Genomic DNA, 20,539 nt, shown 5'->3' on the forward strand with positions numbered 1-20,539 from the left:
CTCTCAACAGAAATCGAGGCAGAGGCAATGATTAGAACTCTCACCAAAGAAAACTCGGGGACTAAGCCTACATCCTTGTTAGGAGCTTGGGTTTACTTTTGACGTGTGCTCTTACTGATTCTGCCACATTTTTGTTGTTGACCAGGTTTCAATATTTGTTGTTGTTTTTAAGCTAAATTTAGGTATAACTTTTTAACTTTAGGAAAAAGTAGAAAAGTATATTATTATCTTATAGTAACTGTTCAAGTAATAAAAAGTCTTTATCAAGTAATGTTTCAGCCTTTTGTCCAGAGAGCTAACCATGACTAATTCCTCTAATACTTTCCCTCAGATTTACTTCCTAAGTTTTCAGCATGTCACTCTTTCCCATGTTCACTCCTATTACCCACCTATCCATGTCTTAAAACACGTGCCTCAAGACAACTGTGCCTTTCCAGTAAGTGCTGAGCTAGTGCAAGTATACAGAGTTCTCTCATGAGTACACCGATCAATAATGCATTGTAGGTTAAAACAAGCTTTATAAACTCAATCCAAAGAGATAAATTACTGCCATTAGCACAAAACATACTTGTCATTCCAATCTGAGTTTCAGAGTCAGAGTGCATTCACAAGTGTAACTAGCTGGCATTTTAATGTTCATGTACTATATATTATAATGGCCATTTTAGTCCAATTACTCTACAATCCTGTTACAGGGACAAGATCAAATCAAATATCAGACAAATAATTTCATTAAAAATAATTAAAATATCTAAATAACACTTTTGTTTTTTTGTGGTGAGAGACTGAACAGAGCCATTGTATCTGGCATGAGTTCTGGAATGATGGCAGCTAGGCTTTGAAGTAACCTTCTGTAAATAGTCAGGGATTATTATTATCTAAATTGCTCTTCCTGAAGTATTCACAGAGCCTTTGCATGGCTTGGTCTGGAGACATACCTGGCAAACCAGGAGGTCTCATATGGCTGAGAATTGCTTAGGTATCGGGTCCCGGGGACAACTCCAAGATCGGATAGGAGGCTTCAGTATGTAGAAACTGACTTGCTAAAGTCCCTCTTGGGTAACAATAAAGAGGTTTCTGCAAAGTCACTAGTTGAGCTCATCAGGGCCATAAGACACCCTGAAGTGTGTCTCTCTTTGACCAACCGAGTAACTCAGAATATCATGTTGATATTTAAAATTTGAAATTGGGGCTGGGATATAGCCTAACAGTAGTAGAGCACTTGCCTAATATGTACAATGTCCTGAGTTTAACTCCCAGTACCACAACAATTAATAAATAAAATTAATAGGTAGTGATTGATCAAAAAATGGTATCAAATTATGTAAAGTAAGCCAATAAACCATCATAATTTTAGGCATCTAGTCAACCCTTTCAAAGACAAAGAACCCTGCAAGAGAACACTACACTTCAGAATGCAGCAGAGATTACAGGTGCCTGTCTTGTGAATGCCTGCACACACCAGAGGACTCTGGGGGTTGTTCCTTCTTAGATGCTGTCCACCTTGTGTTGTGAGATGGCTTCTCACTGAGCTGACAAGGCTGCTGTCTACACCTCCTGGCTCTGGGTCATGCGCCTGGCATTCTAGCATGGGCTCTAGAGATCAAACTCAAGTCTCCATCTTGTACATCTAGCACTTAACCAACCACACCATCTTCTAAGCCTTAAGACTGTACTTTTTAGTTTAGATTAAACACATGCGCGCGCGCACGTGCGCGCGCGCGCACACACACACACACACACACACACACACACACACACACACGCACATTTCTTGTAGGAGGGGTAGGCAATCATGGTGCACATGAGGAGGTCAGAAGACAGCTTGCAGAAGTTAGCTCTCTCATTCCATGATGTGGGTCTCAGAAACAGAACTCAGGGTGTCAGGCTTGGTGGCAAGTGTCTTTACCTGCCGAGACATTTCATTGGCCTCAGGCTCTATTTTTTAACGACCAGGTCTTACTTTTTGTTTTCAAGAGCTTTACAAATATATACTGCTAAGATCCTGACATACCTCAGGAGGCACAGGCAGGAGGATCGCTGAGTTTGAGGCGAGCCTGGTCTACAGAGCAACAGGACAGTCAGGTTTACATAGAGAAGTCCTGTCCGGTCTTGAAAAGCCAAAAACCAAGAAAAAAAGAAGACACTACCACATTTGCTTCCTCTGTACAGCTTTACTTTTTAAAACACAAGCGGAAGGAAACCAGCGTTACTAAGCAGATCATTCACTCCCCAGCTTACAGTACAGAATGCAACACTGGATCACCCAGAAGGTCTTTTTCCAAGACCCATGCAGCCAAGAATATATTCAAAATCTCAACTGCCCTTGAATAAAGAGATGGGCAATCGTATGATAAAAAGACAGATTAATGTTATCTGTAAGAGGACTAAGTACTGCCAAGACAAGGAGGTCTACTGTATGAAACCACACCATTAAAACAATTAATACACTCCACACTAAACATTAACTATAGCTACTTAATTAGCTCCAGATCCAAATGTCTGGTGGTTCTCTTCTACTCACTTAAAAAAAAAAAAAATTCCCAGGGAACATCACAGAAGAGTGGGGTGGGGACCAAGGTCAAACAGTACCTTCTGGAGAGGACAGGATCGGGACATTCATCAACTCTGGCAGTTGTTGCCTACACAAGACCTAACCAGCCAACATTTCAGCATGAAGGGGAGGGGCTCATGAGCTCTAACCCCTAGCTATGGGCGGTTGATGCTGGCGAAGGGACAGTCCAAATTCTTCAGACCGTGGGCCCGGGCAGGTTGACCATGCACCAGGGGATGGCCCCACACCCATGTGTATACGGGCAGCACATTCTGGACTAAGTGTTTTTGTTCATCTGTTTGTTTGTTTTTATAAAGGGGAAGTTGGGAGAGGGTGAAGGGGATCTGGGAAAGTTAGGATAAGGAGTAAGGGGAGAAGATGATCAAAATCTATTGTATGCATGTATGAAATATCAAAGAATTAATGAAAGTATTACACTAAAAACCCACTGAAAAAGTTATAGGCAAGGTCATGAACAAAAGATTTTCCCTTTGCATTAAATATATATATATATATATCTGCATATACATGTGCATATACACACACTTCTCAGATTGTGTTCAGGAAAAAGTTATGGCAGGTCTAATTGCCTAATTGCCTGTCCTTAAAAAGGTTGTTTACGAGACTGGCCTTTGTCCAGATCCTGGCAATCTGACTTAAAAAAAATTTCCTCCAGAAGGCTTGGGCCCAGGTCCTAAACTGTTCACACAAACAGTGTGGTTGAAGGTGAGTGTCTACAGACTTCTGTTAAGTCTAGAATATTGACGGTGCTCACAGGAAGTCTGTGTGTGGAGTCCTAATAAAAGTCCTATACACTAAGTGCTCAATGAGCTTCTCTTAGTAGCCACACTTTAGGGACGTTGTCACAACACACAATGAAAGAGCTAAGTAGTCCTTGTGCACTGGCACTAGAAGACCCTTGAAGATATTGCCTTACTGACTGCTTGTAGTTGTCCCTGGAATAAGCCACAATGTGAATATCAGCCGAGACCGAACATCAAGATGATTTTGGAGATCTCCTATATGGCAGGCACAGGAAAATAAAAGCTCCATTTTCTTATTTTTTTTTTGAAATATGTAATCTGTATTTATATAAATTCATACCATTACAATTTTTATGGTTACAACCAAAAGTATCTAAGTTAACCTCTTGAAATAATTTTAGAGCTTGATTTCACAATATTTTAAAGTGATTACTAGAAAGTGTTCCCAAATAGTAACCTGAAGGGGTGTGCATGAGTGGCAGGACATGTGCCTAGTGTGTGAGGCACAGGCTGCACCCTGGAACGGTAAGAAGTAAAAGTATACTGATATAGTCATATGAAGACTGGTGAAATCATTCTTAAATTATTTAAATTGAAGAGAAAGATGATTGTTTATGATCGCTTTTCATCACAGAATTAAAGAGCTCAACTGTTGTCTTCTTTAACGGAAGTTACACTTAGTGAACCTCCCCTCTTCCACTTCAGCCATCTTTACAATATGTGGGATCTTACCTTGCGATGCTCCTGCTTCAATAACCCCCTCTTTGGTACTGTCAAAGTCATGAGATGTAATTTGAGTTTCTGAGAGTCCAAGTCCAGATGGTAATGAACGCTTCAAATCCTTAGTAACATTGGAATAAAAGAAAAAAAAAAACTTGGTAAAAGATCTCACATCACATAATATTTCAGAATTGTACCTTTAACTACATTTTATGATATTTTCTCTTTCTACAGATTATCCTTAAATTGACATGGCATTCTGTGATGATCAAATACAGCAAGATTTGCTATTAGGAGCTACAATGTATGCCAAATACAACATACCTTTACACTGATCACAGTTTAAGGTATCGGGACATAGAAGGCTGGAGAGATGGGAATGAGGGTAAAGCAGGATGCATCTCAGTCTAACTAACAAAGACCTTTGTGGAGGAGGAGCAGGAAACTCTGGGCAGTCGTGATCACGTTATTGTCAAAGCAGGGAGGGCAGCAAGGAAGCTTCCAGGGCCAAATGCAGCTAAAGTCTCCACTGAGAGATGGGGGAGCAGGAATTAGAAGAAGGCCAGATAAAATAGGAAGTTTATTTCTAATTGAATTAAAAAGTGAGTTCTGAAGAGCAGATGTGCTTGATTTGGTGAAAGAACTAATTTAAGAACAGTAATGTGACACATGTAAGGATAGCTTAAAAGAGAAGCTGAAGTCAAGACCAATCATAAAGTGGAGACCATTATATCTCATCTAAGGCCAATCTAAAGATAGAGAAGTAGAACCCTCTCCCCCACAAAATGAAATTCAGGAATAAGTAAAATTAAAACATGATGAAAATCTGCTCCACATTCAGTATCACAGTAAGTGGGATGGACATCTGCTATATACAACTGGCATCGCAGACCATTTGAAGTTAATTTTCATGAACACAGCATGACAGGTGGGAGTGATGTAAGTCAGTGGTAAACACACAGCTGACTCTCAGCAGCTCTCTCTACTCTGCTACTGGATAAAAATACCGTGGCACAGGTTAAGTGACATCTGTGACAACAACATGATTTGCAGACAGCATGTGGAATGCTTGATGAAGAACTTTCTGAATCCTGAGACTCCTCCAGCCCTTAAATGTACCCATTAAGTTTTTCTCGCTCAAGGCATTAGCAAGTCTCAACTCGTTTTCTTGAATTTTTCCACTGTTACCAATGTGGAACTTGGCAACATATACGAAGTGGCCAAAATATAATTAATATGCTAAGTTTATCATCCTTACACTTCTGGGGAAAAGCATTTGCTCCACATCTATTTTGAGAACTGAGAACATTTCCTGAGGATAGACTTCTATGGAATTCTCTTCTCTGGTGACTAAACATGAACTCGTGCCTTTTTCTACATTGAGATCACCTCTCGAGGAATCCTAGGTGCTGTGGGATGGTCTGTATGTCAAATGTGTGCTCTGACTGGTCAATAAATAAAACACTGATTGGCCAGTGGCCAGGCAGGAAGTATAGGCAGGACTAACAGAGAGGAGAATAGAGAGAACAGGAAGGCGAGAGAGACTGCCAGCCGCCGCCATGACAAGCAGCATGTGAAGATGCTGGTAAGCCACAAGCCACATGGCAAGGTATAGATTTATAGAAATGGGTTAATTTAAGATATAAGAACAGTTAGCAAGAAGCCTGCCACAGCCATACAGTTTGTAAGCAATTTAAGTCTCTGTGTTTACTTGGTTGGGTCTGAGTGGCTCTGGGACTGGCAGGTGACAGATTTGTCCTGACTGTGGGCCAGGCAGGAACACTCTAGCTACACCTAGGACTCCATTAAGATTGAGTACCTGGGTCTAAAACCTAGTGAATGGCTATACCACTAATGTCCTTAGTGTAACTCTAAGCATTTAAAGAAATGCAAGATTTAAAATTTATTTTTATTCTAGAGACAGGACTTTGCTATTCTACCTCATGTTGGCCTTGAACCTGCAACCCTTCTACTTCAGCCTCTGGAGTGCCGGAGCTATACCTGTGTCACTATATCTGGCTTACTAAACACACAGGAATTGAAGCTATTCCTACCTGGGGATATTCCTGCTTTAGTATTGCTTATGATTATCCTTTTATACTCTGCTAAACCAATTTAATAACTGAAATATTAAAATTCTCTTTCTCCCTTTCTCCCCCCCCCTCTGGGGGGGTGGGGTTCAAGACAGGGTTTCTCTATGAGCCCTGGCTATCCTGGAACTCACTTTGTAGACCAGGCTGGCCTTGAACTCACAAAGATCTGCTTGCCTCTGCCTCCCAAGTGCTGGGATTAAAGGTGTGCACCACCACCGCCTGGCTTAAATACATTTTTAAGATTTCCCCCAGATCCTAACTTCCCAAGAACAGAAAACTAAATATGCACCAAATGACTTCATACTGTTTTTATAGCATTTGTAGGCTGTATACAAACCTAAACTTTTCCCTTACTGTAATAGAGATTGTATGCTTTACTTTTAAGGCATCTCTGCTTAGTTTTGAAACACTCTGTTCTACTTAATTCAACCTTAAATCTCGTAACTTTCTAGCTAGACCAGTAACTGAGTGATTTATCACAATACATTAGGTGGAGGGAGCATGTCTGGGACAGTTTCTTAATCCTGCAGTCCTTAACCCTGGCATTTCACCACACTAGTGTCTTCACTGGTATTATAACAAGGTGTGTCTCAAGTGATTTGTTACTAATAACACCTAAAACAAAAACATTTATCAACTTCTGTGTGAAGAATATTTATATTGTGGTAGGGTCGAGGTTATCTCTACATTATAATATGCTTTCTAGACTGAGAGATGCAGGCAGAATACCTCAGAAAGAAAACTAAACTGTTGAGCACTTTGGTTATCAGTAAAGAATTAGTTCTGATACCAAGTGGATTTATTACTTTAAAAAAAAATAGCAATAATCAGTTTGATGTGATGGCTGCAACATTTGCTCTGAGGTCCAGTCAGATAAGCGTACACTGGGAACCTGGCTTAGTCACTTAATCACCATGTGATCCCAGACAGCTTCTCTAACTTGTTGAGTTTCTTTATTATAAAATGGAGATAATTGAGGGTTAATAATACTTACTTCACAGACAACACACAAAGAGCACGTAGGACAATACCCTCTTGCATTAATTTATAAACAGAACTCTGTTGAATGTTTGAAGTGGGATCAATAGAAGATTATATATGTTTCATATAATTCAGGATGAGTGATTTTTACTTTAAGAATGACAAAGACAGTACAAGACACCAAAGTCATTAGTGTATCTCCTTATCATCCTCACAAACATGGAATTATAAGCACTCATCCTTGACCCATCGTTAAGTAATACACTTAACAATGCCATCTTAATTATATTAGGGCATGTCTATATTTAAAACTACCATATAATTAACTTCTAATATTCACTGACTCCACATAAGACACCTACAAAGAGCTTTTAAGTCTGAGAGCTTGGAGTTTTAGAACGTTGCACACTAGCTACTTGGGAGTCAGAAACAGGGCACACTTGAGCCCAGGGGTTTGATGGCAAGAATACACCTCAAAGATAAAATAATAAATGAAAGCACACACAGAATATAAAGTGATAATATATGTAACAGAAACTGCCTATGAATACAATAATATAGGAAAGTCAGTCTTTAAAGGGTAGGGCCTGTTCATTTCATACTAAAAATAAGAAATGTATAGAGAGCAAACAAAAGAAGAGGAAGAGGCAGATCATGAATTTCAATAAAAGTAACTTAATTCATAGGGATGCCACTGAGCTATACCTTCTACATATGTTTTAGAAATCCTTTCTTTATGTTTTCCCTTTCCCATACAGTATAGGATTAAAATTTAAAGACTCAGAACTCACTTTTTTATTATAATTTTCTGCTATTTTAACATCCCTATTTAATTTGATACAAGTCATCCAGCTTTATTCACTTCATTTCCACAGTCTCTCTATTTTTTTTCACCTTGCATAAATCATAACAACTTTTTAGAAACATATCTTTCAGTGAAGATAAGCTCACCTTAGGAAAAGTACGAGGACTTAAAAAAAATCTAATCACATTCAAATGTCACTGATGCTTAATTTGGACTGCCACCTTGATTCCTAGAAATTTCAGCAGAAGGGTTTTAACAAAACTCCCTGGGTATCAAGGGATATAAAAGCACAAAGGAAGAACTGAAGTATCTCTGAGACACAGGTTGATCATCCCTAATCCAAATTCCCCAAATATGAAATGTCTTCAAAAATCATAAACTTCTTTAGTACCAACAAGCTAAATGTTCCCAACCTGACTTCTCTAAAGGGTAGGAATGAAAACACAGGTGCATGGAAATCTCATACAAAATGGCCTTCAGGTTATATGCATAAGGAATACAGGAAACACAAATGAATGCTATGAGGAGACTCAGATCCTCAAGACTCTGTGTGTGTGTGTGTGTGTGTGCAAATACTCCCAAATCAAAGCCTCTGGGCATGTCTTCCAAGGAGTCCCCAGATTTGTTAATTGAGGTGTGAAGACTCACAGGTAATGCTGGTGGCATCATTCTGTGGGTTAGGGTCTCACACTGAATAAAAAAAAGGAAAATGAGCTGAGCACCAGCATTCATCACTCTCTGCTAATGTGATCAGCTGCCTCAAGATTCTGCTGCCATGACTTCTCTGTACTGACAGACTGCACCCTAAACTGTGAGCCCAATGGACACTTCCTTCCTAGACCAAGTACCTAACATGAGCGGTATACAAAGTGTGTACAGGTACACTGGGGCAGCTGAACTCACCTGAAAGAACATTCGCCACGTGAATCATTTTCTTATAAAAGAACACTGTGTAAATTCTCACAAAGAAATAGTAGAGTACTGGGTATAAGGTGAAGTAGTAGGGACTACATAGATATGATAGATATCTCTGATTATATACACTTTTAAATGACAGAAACGCCATCTACCTTATTACCAATGGCCTCCAGCCTGACAATGTTAGTATTTCATGGTGGCCAGGGTTCCTTGACTCAACAAGCAACAATCCTTCAAGAAACAAAGCTCTTGTCATTATATAGAAAAAGTGCAACATCTGAACTGAAGTGGTACAAAATTCTGAAAAGGGACTAGTAGCTTGGTGGTACAAAACAATTGGGGATGTAAGAGAGGAATGGATGACTTGTGAGACAATACTCAAAAGTCGGAGCATGTCAGCTTGTCTATTTGGGGGGGGGGGCATTATCTTTCCTAAAGTAATACAATACAGGCTCAGTGTACAAAATTTTCAAATGTGTCTTTTGCACATAATTTTTTTTGTGCTTAGTTATAAGGTATTGCATAGCTTGGTAACTTGTTGAATGTATGTGACTGTATTTATTCCTATTTTTACAAAGTCTATTTCAGAAATAATTAGTTCATTCACAACCAACACTAAATCCGCACTTTACATTTTTATGTTGCTGACATTCAATTCAAACCTTAAAATGGCTTAAGTCTCAACTCTACTGAAACAATAGGTCAATACTGAAGTACTTAATACACTTAAAAGTAATTTTCAATTAGCCTATAAGCAAATATGATACTTTAACAAAAACTTCAAATGAGGTTCCCATGTATTTTTAGTACATTTTAAATAATACAAAATCAGACTATTTAGATTTCACAAAGCTGTGAAGGAGTGTTCATTTTAAGCCATGGGAACTTGTCTCCATTTTGCATATTTTAATACTGGTTAGAAAATGAAAGAATGCAAATTTTTTAAAGTTTCTCTTTTTTTTGGTGTGTGTGTGTGTGTGTGTGTGTGTGTGTGTGTGTGTATCGTCTGTGTGAGCGAATGTGAGTGTGTGTCAGGGTGCCTATGGAAGGTAGGAGACACCTAGGAGCTCTTAGAGCTGTAGTTACAGGCATCAGTGAGCTGTTGACAAGGGTGCTGGAATCCAAACTTTAGTCCTCACATAGAGCAGCCAGAGCTGAGCCCTTACTTCAACCTCAAAATGAAATTTAAAACCTAAATCCCCAATTTGAAACTTGGCATAACTAGCTATTTTTGAACAACAGTGTGAAACAAGCATATCTAAGAACACAAAGTATTCAACAAATGTTTTAAAATCGACACCCTTGACGATGTGCGTGATCCTGGAACACATGAGGAGAACTGCAGCAGAATTACTTGTCCCTTATTCTGCTAAAAGGAAAATATTAATGAGGGAATATTTCTCAACCAACATAGTGCATTCTTCAAGTATTTTATGAACTATGGCAGCTCCTTCTCTTGTTTCCTTACACTATATTCTGATTTCCAATTGTCTATCTTTAAACAGTCTGGTGTTCATCAATGGTTCTACGTTCTCTACCAGAGGCTAGGTCTTACCTCTCTTGTCTTGGTGACTATTCTTGTGTTCCTTGTCTCTTGTCCTGTCAGCCCTGCAATGGAATCTTTACACTGTAATGAGAAACAACTTTCTTTGCCCTTCTCCCCCAACCCCCGCCCTCTTTTTTCACAGGTCTGACTATGCATCCATAGAGTGACCTCGAATTTGCTAAGAAGCCCAGGCTCACTTCCAACTCACGATCCTTCCGCCTCTGCCTCCCCAGTATTGGGATCTAAGGTGTGTACCACCATGTTCAGCTCAGACACAACTTTCTAAAAAATGTGAATGTGGTTGAGATAACCCATTTTTATACTTTTTTGTGGCTCTGCACTGCCTTTTACATAAGTTAGTTTCTTAACATGGCTGTAAGATTTTGCAGGGACTACAGTCCATGTTATCTATCTGTGTCATTTCTCACACACTTTATGCACCCCCTCCCCCAACACACACACATTCTCTACTTTGGCCACGTGAACTGCCAATCCTATGGTCTTTATACCTTCTTCAGACTCTTAACTGGTGCTTCTGAAGGGAATACTCCTCAGCCTTCTTCATCTGTCTATCTTATCTTTCAGCTCTCAGTTTGATCAGCAATTTCTCAGGCAATATTTCCTCTAACCATATGTAAGCATGTTTTATTTGACCAAGTCTATCATTTTTTTCCACACATTATTTAAAAAAAATCAACAAAGACTACATATCCACAAAAGCAAACAACAGCCCAAGCAGCACAATTAAGGTGCATGATGCAGTCAATCTGAAAGTATAATACCCCTCCCCCCCCAATCAGAACTAGAAGCCTTAGTTCTAGGTCAGCTCTCACAAAAGTAAACATTCATTCATAAAATATTTACTGAATACCTCTATTACACACCTAGCATTTTTTGAGTAAGGATTCTTACCCCTCACTGCAATTGTAACCAAATCCCATGGGTTTCTGGAATAGCTATGTAATGCTAGTAACTCCATCTGGACATCCAGGATCCCCTGCCTGTTATAAAATAAAGCAGCGAGAGCCAAAGGTCTCTAAGAAGTTCCTACTGAACTAGTATTTTGTAATTTAAGTTCTGAAGACCCTAGATTATACCCCCTAAATTTAAATGGAAATTTTGAAAGTTTAGTATATGTATATAATTTTCTAAGGACTTCTGAACTATATGTTTTTGTTTGGGACATTCCACAGGAAAAGTTCCATTTCAGCTATATCTAACAAGGAAATTTCCCTAATCTGACAGTTACAGCTGAATTGACAAGAAGTTTCAACTCTGTATAACTCATGTTTGCTTCTCTTTAATTCAAGGTACAACTTGCAAATGTCTAGTCATTATTTAACAAACATGATAATAATATGCATCATATTTCATTTTTGCTTTCTATTTTGTTGTTTCCTGTTGTTTTGAAACAGTCTTATATTTTCCAGCCTGGCCTTGAACTTATTGTGTAGCAGAGAATGACCCTGACCCTACGACCTCCATCCCCTAAGCTGAGATTAGCAGGTTTATACCTCTTCACTGTTTAGTAGTTTTTAACAGCATACATTGTAAATAATATACAGCTCAGAAGTTGAAGAGTAACCTGACTTCTGTGAAGATTAAACTTTAAAGAACAAAAAACTGTTTTACTTAGGAAAAAACCTAGTGTCTTTACTGAGGGATGGAGGAAGCACCTGAGATACAAAATCACTGTCACCCTATCACTAGAGGTACTTATATGTGAGCCAAGGACTACAGTGCTGGGGAAGGAGTTTCTAATGCTGGCATTTCCATTATAATCTCTACAGACATGTGAATGTAGAGGAATGTCTCTCAGAGTAGGCTAAAGAAGTCAGATTAAAAACACAAACATCTGCAGTGAGAAACAAAAGCATCAACTTGATAGCTTTTACAATTTCATTGCTTGTGCCACAGTGACACCTGCTGGCCAAACAAATCATTGCAACTCAGGAAGTCACCACTCGGAGTTCAGGTGACTATCCTTTTAAGTGACATGGCTACTATGTAAAAGGTGCTACAAAATTTTAAATGAACAGACATGAGGGAAGAAGTATGTATGTATTTCTGAAAGCTCCTTTTAGGAATCCAGACACATGAGACTGTTTTACTATTCCATAAACATCTATAGTCTAATACCAGTCAATACATTTGACACTTCGTCTTCTATAAAATTTCATCTTTATTAAAAGAAAAGATTCAAGGTTAAACCCAACTTCCTGTTCATTAACTAGGAAAATGAAATGAGAAAGTGACTAATGTTTAGGTTAACATATACAGTCAAAAGATGCTTTTGAACTATTGTTTCCACTCTTGAGGAAAGGCACACAACTAAGATTAATTTTAATTAAAGGATACCAAATATGTAAGAGACCCACTGTCTTAGTTAGGGTTTCTATTGCTGTGAAGAGACACCATGACCGTGGCAACTCTTATAAGGAAACATTTAATTGACGGGGCTCACTTACAGTTTCAGAGGTTCAGCCCATTATCATCATGGGGAGCAAGGCAGCATGTGGTGCTGGAGAAATAGCTGAGTGATGCAGGCAACAAGAAGTCAACTGAGACACTGAGAGGGATACTGACCATAAGAAACCTCAAAGCCTGCCCCCACAGTGACATACTTCTTCCAACAAGGCCACACCCACTTCAACAAAGCCACACCTCCTAATAGTGCCACTCCCTGTGAGATTATGTGGCCAATTACATTCAAACTACCATATACATGACACACACATTTTCACTAAGAGCAGGTACAAACAGAAACAAGCATTATGGTGTTGAATTTCTTTATGGGATGAGGTAGGATGCACTGGTTTAATTAAGTATATTATTGCTTCTCTGGGGGCATCACCACTAATAAAAGTTCACACCGAATATGGAGAGGTCTCCAAGACAAACACCTTTTTCCTTTCACTGCCTTCTCAGATGAAGTGAAATAACATCGTAGGACAATACCCAAAAAGGAAAATTTGATAGTAATGAAGAGTAAACTTTCAAATCAGCAAGTTACTTGCTTTGACTGCATAAGGAAAGTAAGTACTTCATCAGCACTACTCAAGGCAAGACTCTTAAGACCCATCAAAGGATTTAATGTACAAAGTAACCCTGAAGAAGAACTCTCACTGGAGCAATGAGCTGCCAGATATCCAGGTTGGAACTGGTAGTTTTACCCATCTTCTGTATTACAATGAGATAATATGGTGCTGTTTCAAGGACAGACCAAGAAATAAAGTAGAGTTCAAAACCAGAGCCACATAAATGACCTAGATTAATATTAACAGCAAAAGCCCACAGTAGAAGAGTTCCCTATTTAAAATTTTATAATACGTTTTATTTAATATATAGTCTATTTAGTCTATACTTAGTATATTTAAAATCTATTTAGTATATATTTGAAAGCATAAAGTCTCACATAAGATCAAATTTATTAATATATAATTTACAAAACTGTATATAATAAACTGTAAAGTATCCATGAGTAATAACATACTGTGAAATAACTACAACCAAGCTAATTAACATATTAACATATCTATCACCTTACTTAGCTGTGTGTGTGAGCACATGTGTGTGCACACGTGTATGTCTTGAAGTACCCTAGATCTTAGCAAAGTTCAAGTATATAATACACTATTAACTGTGCTATGCATTGTGTCTTCAGAACATACTCAAAATCTAAAACTAACTGCCACCTTGACCAGCACCTGCCCATCCTCCCCATCCACCTTCCTATTCTTTTCTATGTTTGGAGGGTTTTAAAAATAACAACAAGCCGGGCGGTGGTGGCGCACGCCTTTAATCCCAGCACTCGGGAGGCAGAGGCAGGCAGATCTCTGTGAGTTCGTGACCAGCCTGGTCTACAAAGCGAGTTCCAGGAAAGGTGCAAAGCTACACAGAGAAACCCTGTCTTGAAAAAAAGAAAAAAGAAAAAAAATAACAACAAAAAGAGACTCTCACTACAAAAAATGAGATCATACATATTCCCTTTCTGCATCTGGCTTATCTTACTTAGCAGAGATAGCTTCCGAGTTAACCCATGCTATCACAAAGGGCAAGACGCACATTCCTTCATTCTCATAATCATATTCATATTTTCCCTCACCATTTCTCTCTCTTTTGTTTGAGACAGAGATTCACAATGTAGCTTAGACTGGCCTAGGACTCTGAGTCTCAAGCATCAGTCCTCTGTTTTTCTTATTTTAATGATAGATATTCCTTTGTGTGTATATACATATGTGCTTGTGCACAAAGCTATCTGTATTTTCTGCCCCTGTTCAACCATAACAGATACCTAGGTTATTTCTGTATCCTGGCTACTGAGAACAACACTAAACAACTGTAATTTTATTTCTTTTGAATATACACCCAGAAATGAGATTGTCTCTTTTCTACTTCTACTATCCTAGAACTGTCCCGTTCTTAATTTTTCAACGAATCTCTATACTGTTTTTTTTTTTAATAACTGTTTACATTTCCACTATGGTGGTTTGAATGAGAATTCTTGGGAAGGATTAGGAGGTGTGACCTTCTGGGAGAGGTGTGTAACTGGGGGCAGGCTTTGAGATTTCAAAAATCCCACACTGTTCCCAGTTAGCTCTTTCTGTCTCCTACTTATGGATATAAGCTCTCAGCTACTGCTCCAGCACCATGTCTGCCTGCCTGCTGCCATGCTCCCTTCCATGATGATTATGGATTCACCCTCTGAAGGCCAATAAACTCTTCTATAAGTTGCCTTGGTTTAGGTATCTTAGCATGCAATAGAAACGTTATTAAAACATCCACCAATTATGTTTAAAGGTTATCCACAATATTCCCAATATTTGTTTCATATTTATGTACTGTCTTTAAAAGTGAAAGAGAGACAGAGAAAGACACACACACAGAAAGAAAGAGACAGACAGACAGACAGACAGAGGATGAGAATGAAAACGAGTAACCGCTAGGCAAGTGCTCTAATACCGAAAGCACCCCCATTTTTTGCCTTCTGATAAAAACTACTCTAATAAGTATGAGATGGTAATTCACCATGGTTCTAATTTGCAGTTTCCTGGTGGTCAGTGATGTTGACCTACATTTTATCTTTGTCTACTGGCAGGCACTCTTTTTGGGAAAATGGTGACAGTTGTATCTCAGCAGTAGAGTACTTGCCTAGCATACATTAGGCTCTGGGGTTTCACCCTTGGCACAGGAAATAAGGAAGAGGGGGGACAGAGAAAGATAGAAAACAAAGTTTACTCAGGTGCTTTGCTCATTTTTTAATTGGGTTGTCTGCTATTGACACTTTGGACATTAGCTGCATTGAATATATGGTTTGTAAGTATTTTTTCCCATTCTGTAGTTTTCTTTTCATTCTGTTTATTGGCTCTTTTGCTATGCAGAAATTTTTGAGTTTGCTAGAGTTCTGTTTATTTTTGCTTTCAACATTATACCAAAGAACTCATGGCTAAAACTTTCTTTCTGCTTCCTTCTAGATTATATAGTGTCTGGCAGAAAGTCTTTAATCCATCATGAGCTAATTTCTATGTAAGATAAAGATTCAATTTCCTTGCTCACTTTTTGTCTTGTTTTAGACAGTCTGATTCTATAGTCCAGGCTGACTTTCAACTTCAGTAACCTTCCTAGTCCAGCCTTCCAAATACCAAGATGACAGGTATGGACTTCCACAACCAGCCTCATTTTCCATGGACAGAAAACAAGGCCTTTTAGCAGATTGGAGTAATTGTATAGTATTAATTTAGAAGGGGAGGAACAAACTGTGGCTTCTGTTTCAGATCACATTCAAAGTTAAAGTTAATTCAAGATAAATCACACACCTAAGAAAGTTTGTTCATGATACTAGATTTCTTAAATAGGATAGCAAGGGAAAGGTTGATAAATTTGACTCATTAATATTATCAATTTCTGGCAAAAGGGGTAGAGTACAACTGTTAAGACTGAACGGGGCAACTACAAGGGCCTTAGTTGGCAACCTTGCTCACTAAAAGATACCACTAGGGTGAATATGACCAAAATACATTATATTTACATACGAAATTGTCCAATGAAAGCCTCTGTCTTGCAAAAGTAATATATAACATGTTTATATTTACAGAGTACAAAAGCCTGTGGTGGAAGGAAGCTACTATCTGTAATAGGTACATCCAAACAGGGAACTTACACCCAGAATATAAATTTCTACAAATCACTGAGAAAAAAGTTCACACCTAATTAACTACAAAAGTCACTTCACAAAAGACAACATCCAAATGGTGAGTCCAACTGCTCAACAGCACTAGTCATCAGAGAACTGCATACTAGGCCATCATTATACCTCTATAAGAATGGCTAAAGTGGGATTATCCACCAAATACCAAGAGCAAGCTCAGCTGCTGACAACTAGAACGTTCCTTCATTGCCAGTGAAGCTGTTGACTGGCTCAACTGCTTGTCACACATCTGTGGACTCATGACCTGTACAGGAGTGGGAAGGCAGCTTTATTCACAATAGACAAGGACTGGACACATCCTAGCTTTCCACCAACCAAATTACAAATAGAAAATTATAATGCAATTAAAAGAACAAAATACTGCTATAAGCAACAATACAAATGAGTTTCACAGATGTTTAGTAAAAGTGAGTTCACAAACTCTAAACTGATAATCTACTGATAATAAAAAAGGACAGTGAAACGCAGTCCATGTTTGGCATGTTTACACATCTTACATTTGGGAGACTGAGGCAGGGGGATCACAAGTTTGAAGCCAGTCTAGGATACATAAGAAGACCCTGTCTCGGCTGGGCGGTGGTGGCGCACACCTTTAATCCCAGCACTTGGGAGGCAGAGCCAGGTGGATCTCTGTGAGTTCAAGGCCAGCCTGGGCTACCAAGTGAGTCCCAGGAAAGGCGCAAAGCTACACAGAGAAACCCTGTCTCGAAAAACCAAAAAAAAAAAAAAAAAAAAAAAAAAGACCCTGTCTCAAAACAACAAACTAAATAAAGAAATAACTAAATAGAACAATCTAGACATATTTACATTAGTGGTAGTCACCCTGAAAAGGAGAAGGCATACTGCCTAGCAATGAGGACATGGTCTGAGTTCCTGGATCTCTGAATCTTTATTCAGTGGTGGTTTCATAGAGCTTCACATTTCACACTGGTGCTTTTTTTCCCTGTGTATAAGCCATACACAGGAATTTTAAGAAAAAGAATAGGCTAAAGGTGGTGACTTTTCCAACACTGAACCTAACTTCAATTGTTTTTTCTCTCGAGACAGGGTTTCTCTGTGTAGCCCTGGCTGTCCCGGAACTCACTCTGTAGATCAGGCTGGTCTTGAACTCACAGAGATCTACCTGCCTCTGCCTCCCAAGTACTGGGATTACAGTCATGTGCCATCACCGCCCAGCTCTAACTTTTTGCACAGGGGATGAATTCAAAGCACACGCTCCACCACTGAGGTAATCCTAACACACGTTGTATACAGTGCATTTTCACTGCTTACAGGTCTTCAGCTTTCACTAGATATTTCTGCTGTTTGTTTTGTTTGTGTTGAGACAGAATCTTACTCTGGAGCCCTGGCTAGCCTATAATTTACTGTGTCGATAAGCTAGCCTAGAACTTGCAGCAATCCTCCTGCACCTCCTCCCAAGTGCTGTTATGGTCGGTCCACCTTCAGATAAGTCTTTTAGGGTGTCAATTCTCTAGTGGTAGGTATTTTTTTCATTACTATATTCCCAGTGTCTTGTGTGGCACATAGAAGTTACTTAAAAAATATTCACAGAATAAATGTGCTAAAGTAGTTATCAAAATTTAGAAGAAAAATGATTAAAATTTTGTTACAATGAGTATTTGAACTAATAGATTTTTTTTTTAAGTAATTGGTAGCAGTAACTTGAGTTTCCTTATTGTGCAGTTTTATCTTGGAGGTAAATGATTTCACTGAATGCTCAGAATTTGATTCTTCCTTCAATTACTATATTTTTGGACTATACATGCTCAGAAGTCTAATTAAAGTACTTGAAAGTGAAATAAATAACTAGTGTAAATATGGTCTGTCCCTGGTGAAATTTATGCTGCCAAGGTAGTAGTCTTCAAAGTGAGGCTTCTGAAAGACATGAATGGCTTTTCTCATGAGACTGGGTTCATTCTCTCAAAACCAGGCTGTTCTATGTATTCATATTTACCTCTCACAGACGCCCTTTCCCCATGTGATACCAGGTTACAGCATGATGCAGCCACCTGATCTTGAACTTCCCTGCCTCTAGAACTGTAAATTACACAAACCTCTTTTCTTTATAGTCATCCTCAAGTACTCTGTCCTGGCAACAGAAAACACTAGGATGAATCTCAGGCTTGACAACTACCACAGAGCGCTATCTAAAATAGAAGTTCCCAACCAGAAGGGAGTTTCTCCCCAGCCTCACAGACACAGCAATATATGAAGCTCATCTGCGCATTAGAAAAGAAAGGCACCACGAGCAGGTAGCAGGAAAAGGTCAAGGCTGTGCTAACCCGTTACAAAGCATAGGCCCCACAACAGAGAATTAGTTGACACAGCTAAAATATCACACAAAGATTTCATTCTTAAACAGAAAGCTGAAGCCTATCTGAGCTATAAAATAATTTCAGAACTTTTCAACCACTAGTTTTTCAATCACATGTGCGCGCACGCGCACACACACACATACACACACTCACACAGAGCTGGGCATGTTGGTGTGTACATTTAATTCCAGAGCTCAGGAGGCAGAAGCAAGCATATCTCTGTGAGTTCAAGGCCAGCTTGGTCTACATAGTGAGTTCCAGGCCAGCCAGAGATACATAGTGAAACCCTGTCTAAAAAAACAAACAAGTCTAAAAAACAAAACTACCTTTTCAAGACCACAGAAACCATATTTTTAAAGTTGTACACTCTTATCAAATGTCATTAGAAGAATGTTTAATCCCAAAAATAACAAGTATCACTTTCATTTCTGGCCTTACAAGGCACATTACTCATCTCACTTACTATTAATATCCTAAAGAGAGTAAATATTTTTATTATAGAAACAGAAACACTCTCAAGGTTTGTTAGAAATGACACAGCTGAAATTTGAACCCAGATTATTTCCAATCTCATATTCCTTTAAAATGCCTTAAACTGAATTCCAAATTTGGAGGCAGAGCAAAATTAAATACTCTAGGCTACGGTTGTAACTCAGTGGTAGAGTGTATGCTAAACTTCACAAGGTTCCAGGTCCAATCCCAGCACACACCCATACGAAAAAACGCACCTTAGATTTCAGTTTCTTTCTGAATCAATTATGCCACTTTTGGGATGTTAACTATTTTGGTGGTTTGAATGAGACATGCTCCCATAGGTTCATGTATTTGAACACTTGGTCCCCAGCTGATGGCGCTGTTTGGGGAGTCAGAGCCTCGCCGGAGGAAGTATACCATTGGGAATAGGCTTTGAGAGTTCATAGCCTCACTACATTTCCTGTCCCTCAATTTATGCTTCCTATGTGTGGACAGAAATCTGATCAGCCAGCTTCCTGCTCCTATCTCTATGCCATGACTTCCCATCTACTATGGACTCTCTTTCTGGAACCAGGGCCAAAATAGCCCCTCTTCCATAAGCCACTTTTGGTTATGGTATTTTATCACAGCAACCAAAAAGTAACTAAAACAACAGCAAAATCAAGAACAGTTAGTTACTTAGGAATTATGCACTTTTAAAAAAAGCATTAGATGATGTGAAATTTTAAAAGGACATATTAATATTTATAAATAATATTTAAAAGGATAAAATACTACTCTAGTATTTTTTCTTATGAAAAGTAAAAAAAGCTACATAAAATTATATGCCAAAATTGTAAGATATACTGTCATTCTGCTTAATGGCATAAAAGTTTAGTTAATAGTTTTGTTGCCTATTACTAAGCTAACTAGCAAAGCTTATGGCCCTGAAGCCTTGGCAAATCAATGTCGCAGCCTATCCAGTATTCCTTATAACAACCTCAGATTATTGGCAAAAACTTGTCATGATTCTTTGCATTAATAGAAAGTAAAGTGCTCTTACCCTGTGATAGCCATGTTCATGGGAGTCATCAACTTCTCCATTACTAGTTACCGGAATTTCTGCTGCAGAGTTTTTGGGAGACTCTTGAGCCATGTCGGACTCCTAAATTAAAAAAAAAA

The 20,539-nt window shown here is 38.7% G+C and overlaps 1 protein-coding gene across 4 annotated transcripts in view; it reads right to left on the bottom strand.

The window, feature by feature from the left end:
- Arfip1 (ADP ribosylation factor interacting protein 1) overlaps window positions 1-20,539 on the bottom strand; it is an 87,884-nt gene that overhangs the window by 41,918 nt on the left and 25,427 nt on the right. For 3 of the 4 annotated variants that reach the window (XM_052730356.1, XM_052730357.1, XM_052730358.1), the window contains 2 exons: window positions 20,421-20,522; window positions 4,051-4,159 (listed from right to left, as the gene is read on the bottom strand). In XM_052730356.1, coding sequence (XP_052586316.1) covers window positions 4,051-4,159; window positions 20,421-20,513 — 202 coding nt within the window. In that variant the 5' untranslated portion in view covers window positions 20,514-20,522. Of the gene's footprint in view, window positions 1-4,050; window positions 4,160-10,390; window positions 10,444-20,420; window positions 20,525-20,539 lie in introns of those variants that run through there. The other variant, XM_052730359.1, reaches the window with a different exon arrangement.

This window comes from Peromyscus californicus, unplaced genomic scaffold (genome assembly GCF_007827085.1).
Source record: "Peromyscus californicus insignis strain IS unplaced genomic scaffold, ASM782708v3 Scaffold_9__1_contigs__length_137607984, whole genome shotgun sequence".
Taxonomy (NCBI): Eukaryota; Metazoa; Chordata; class Mammalia; order Rodentia; family Cricetidae; genus Peromyscus; species Peromyscus californicus.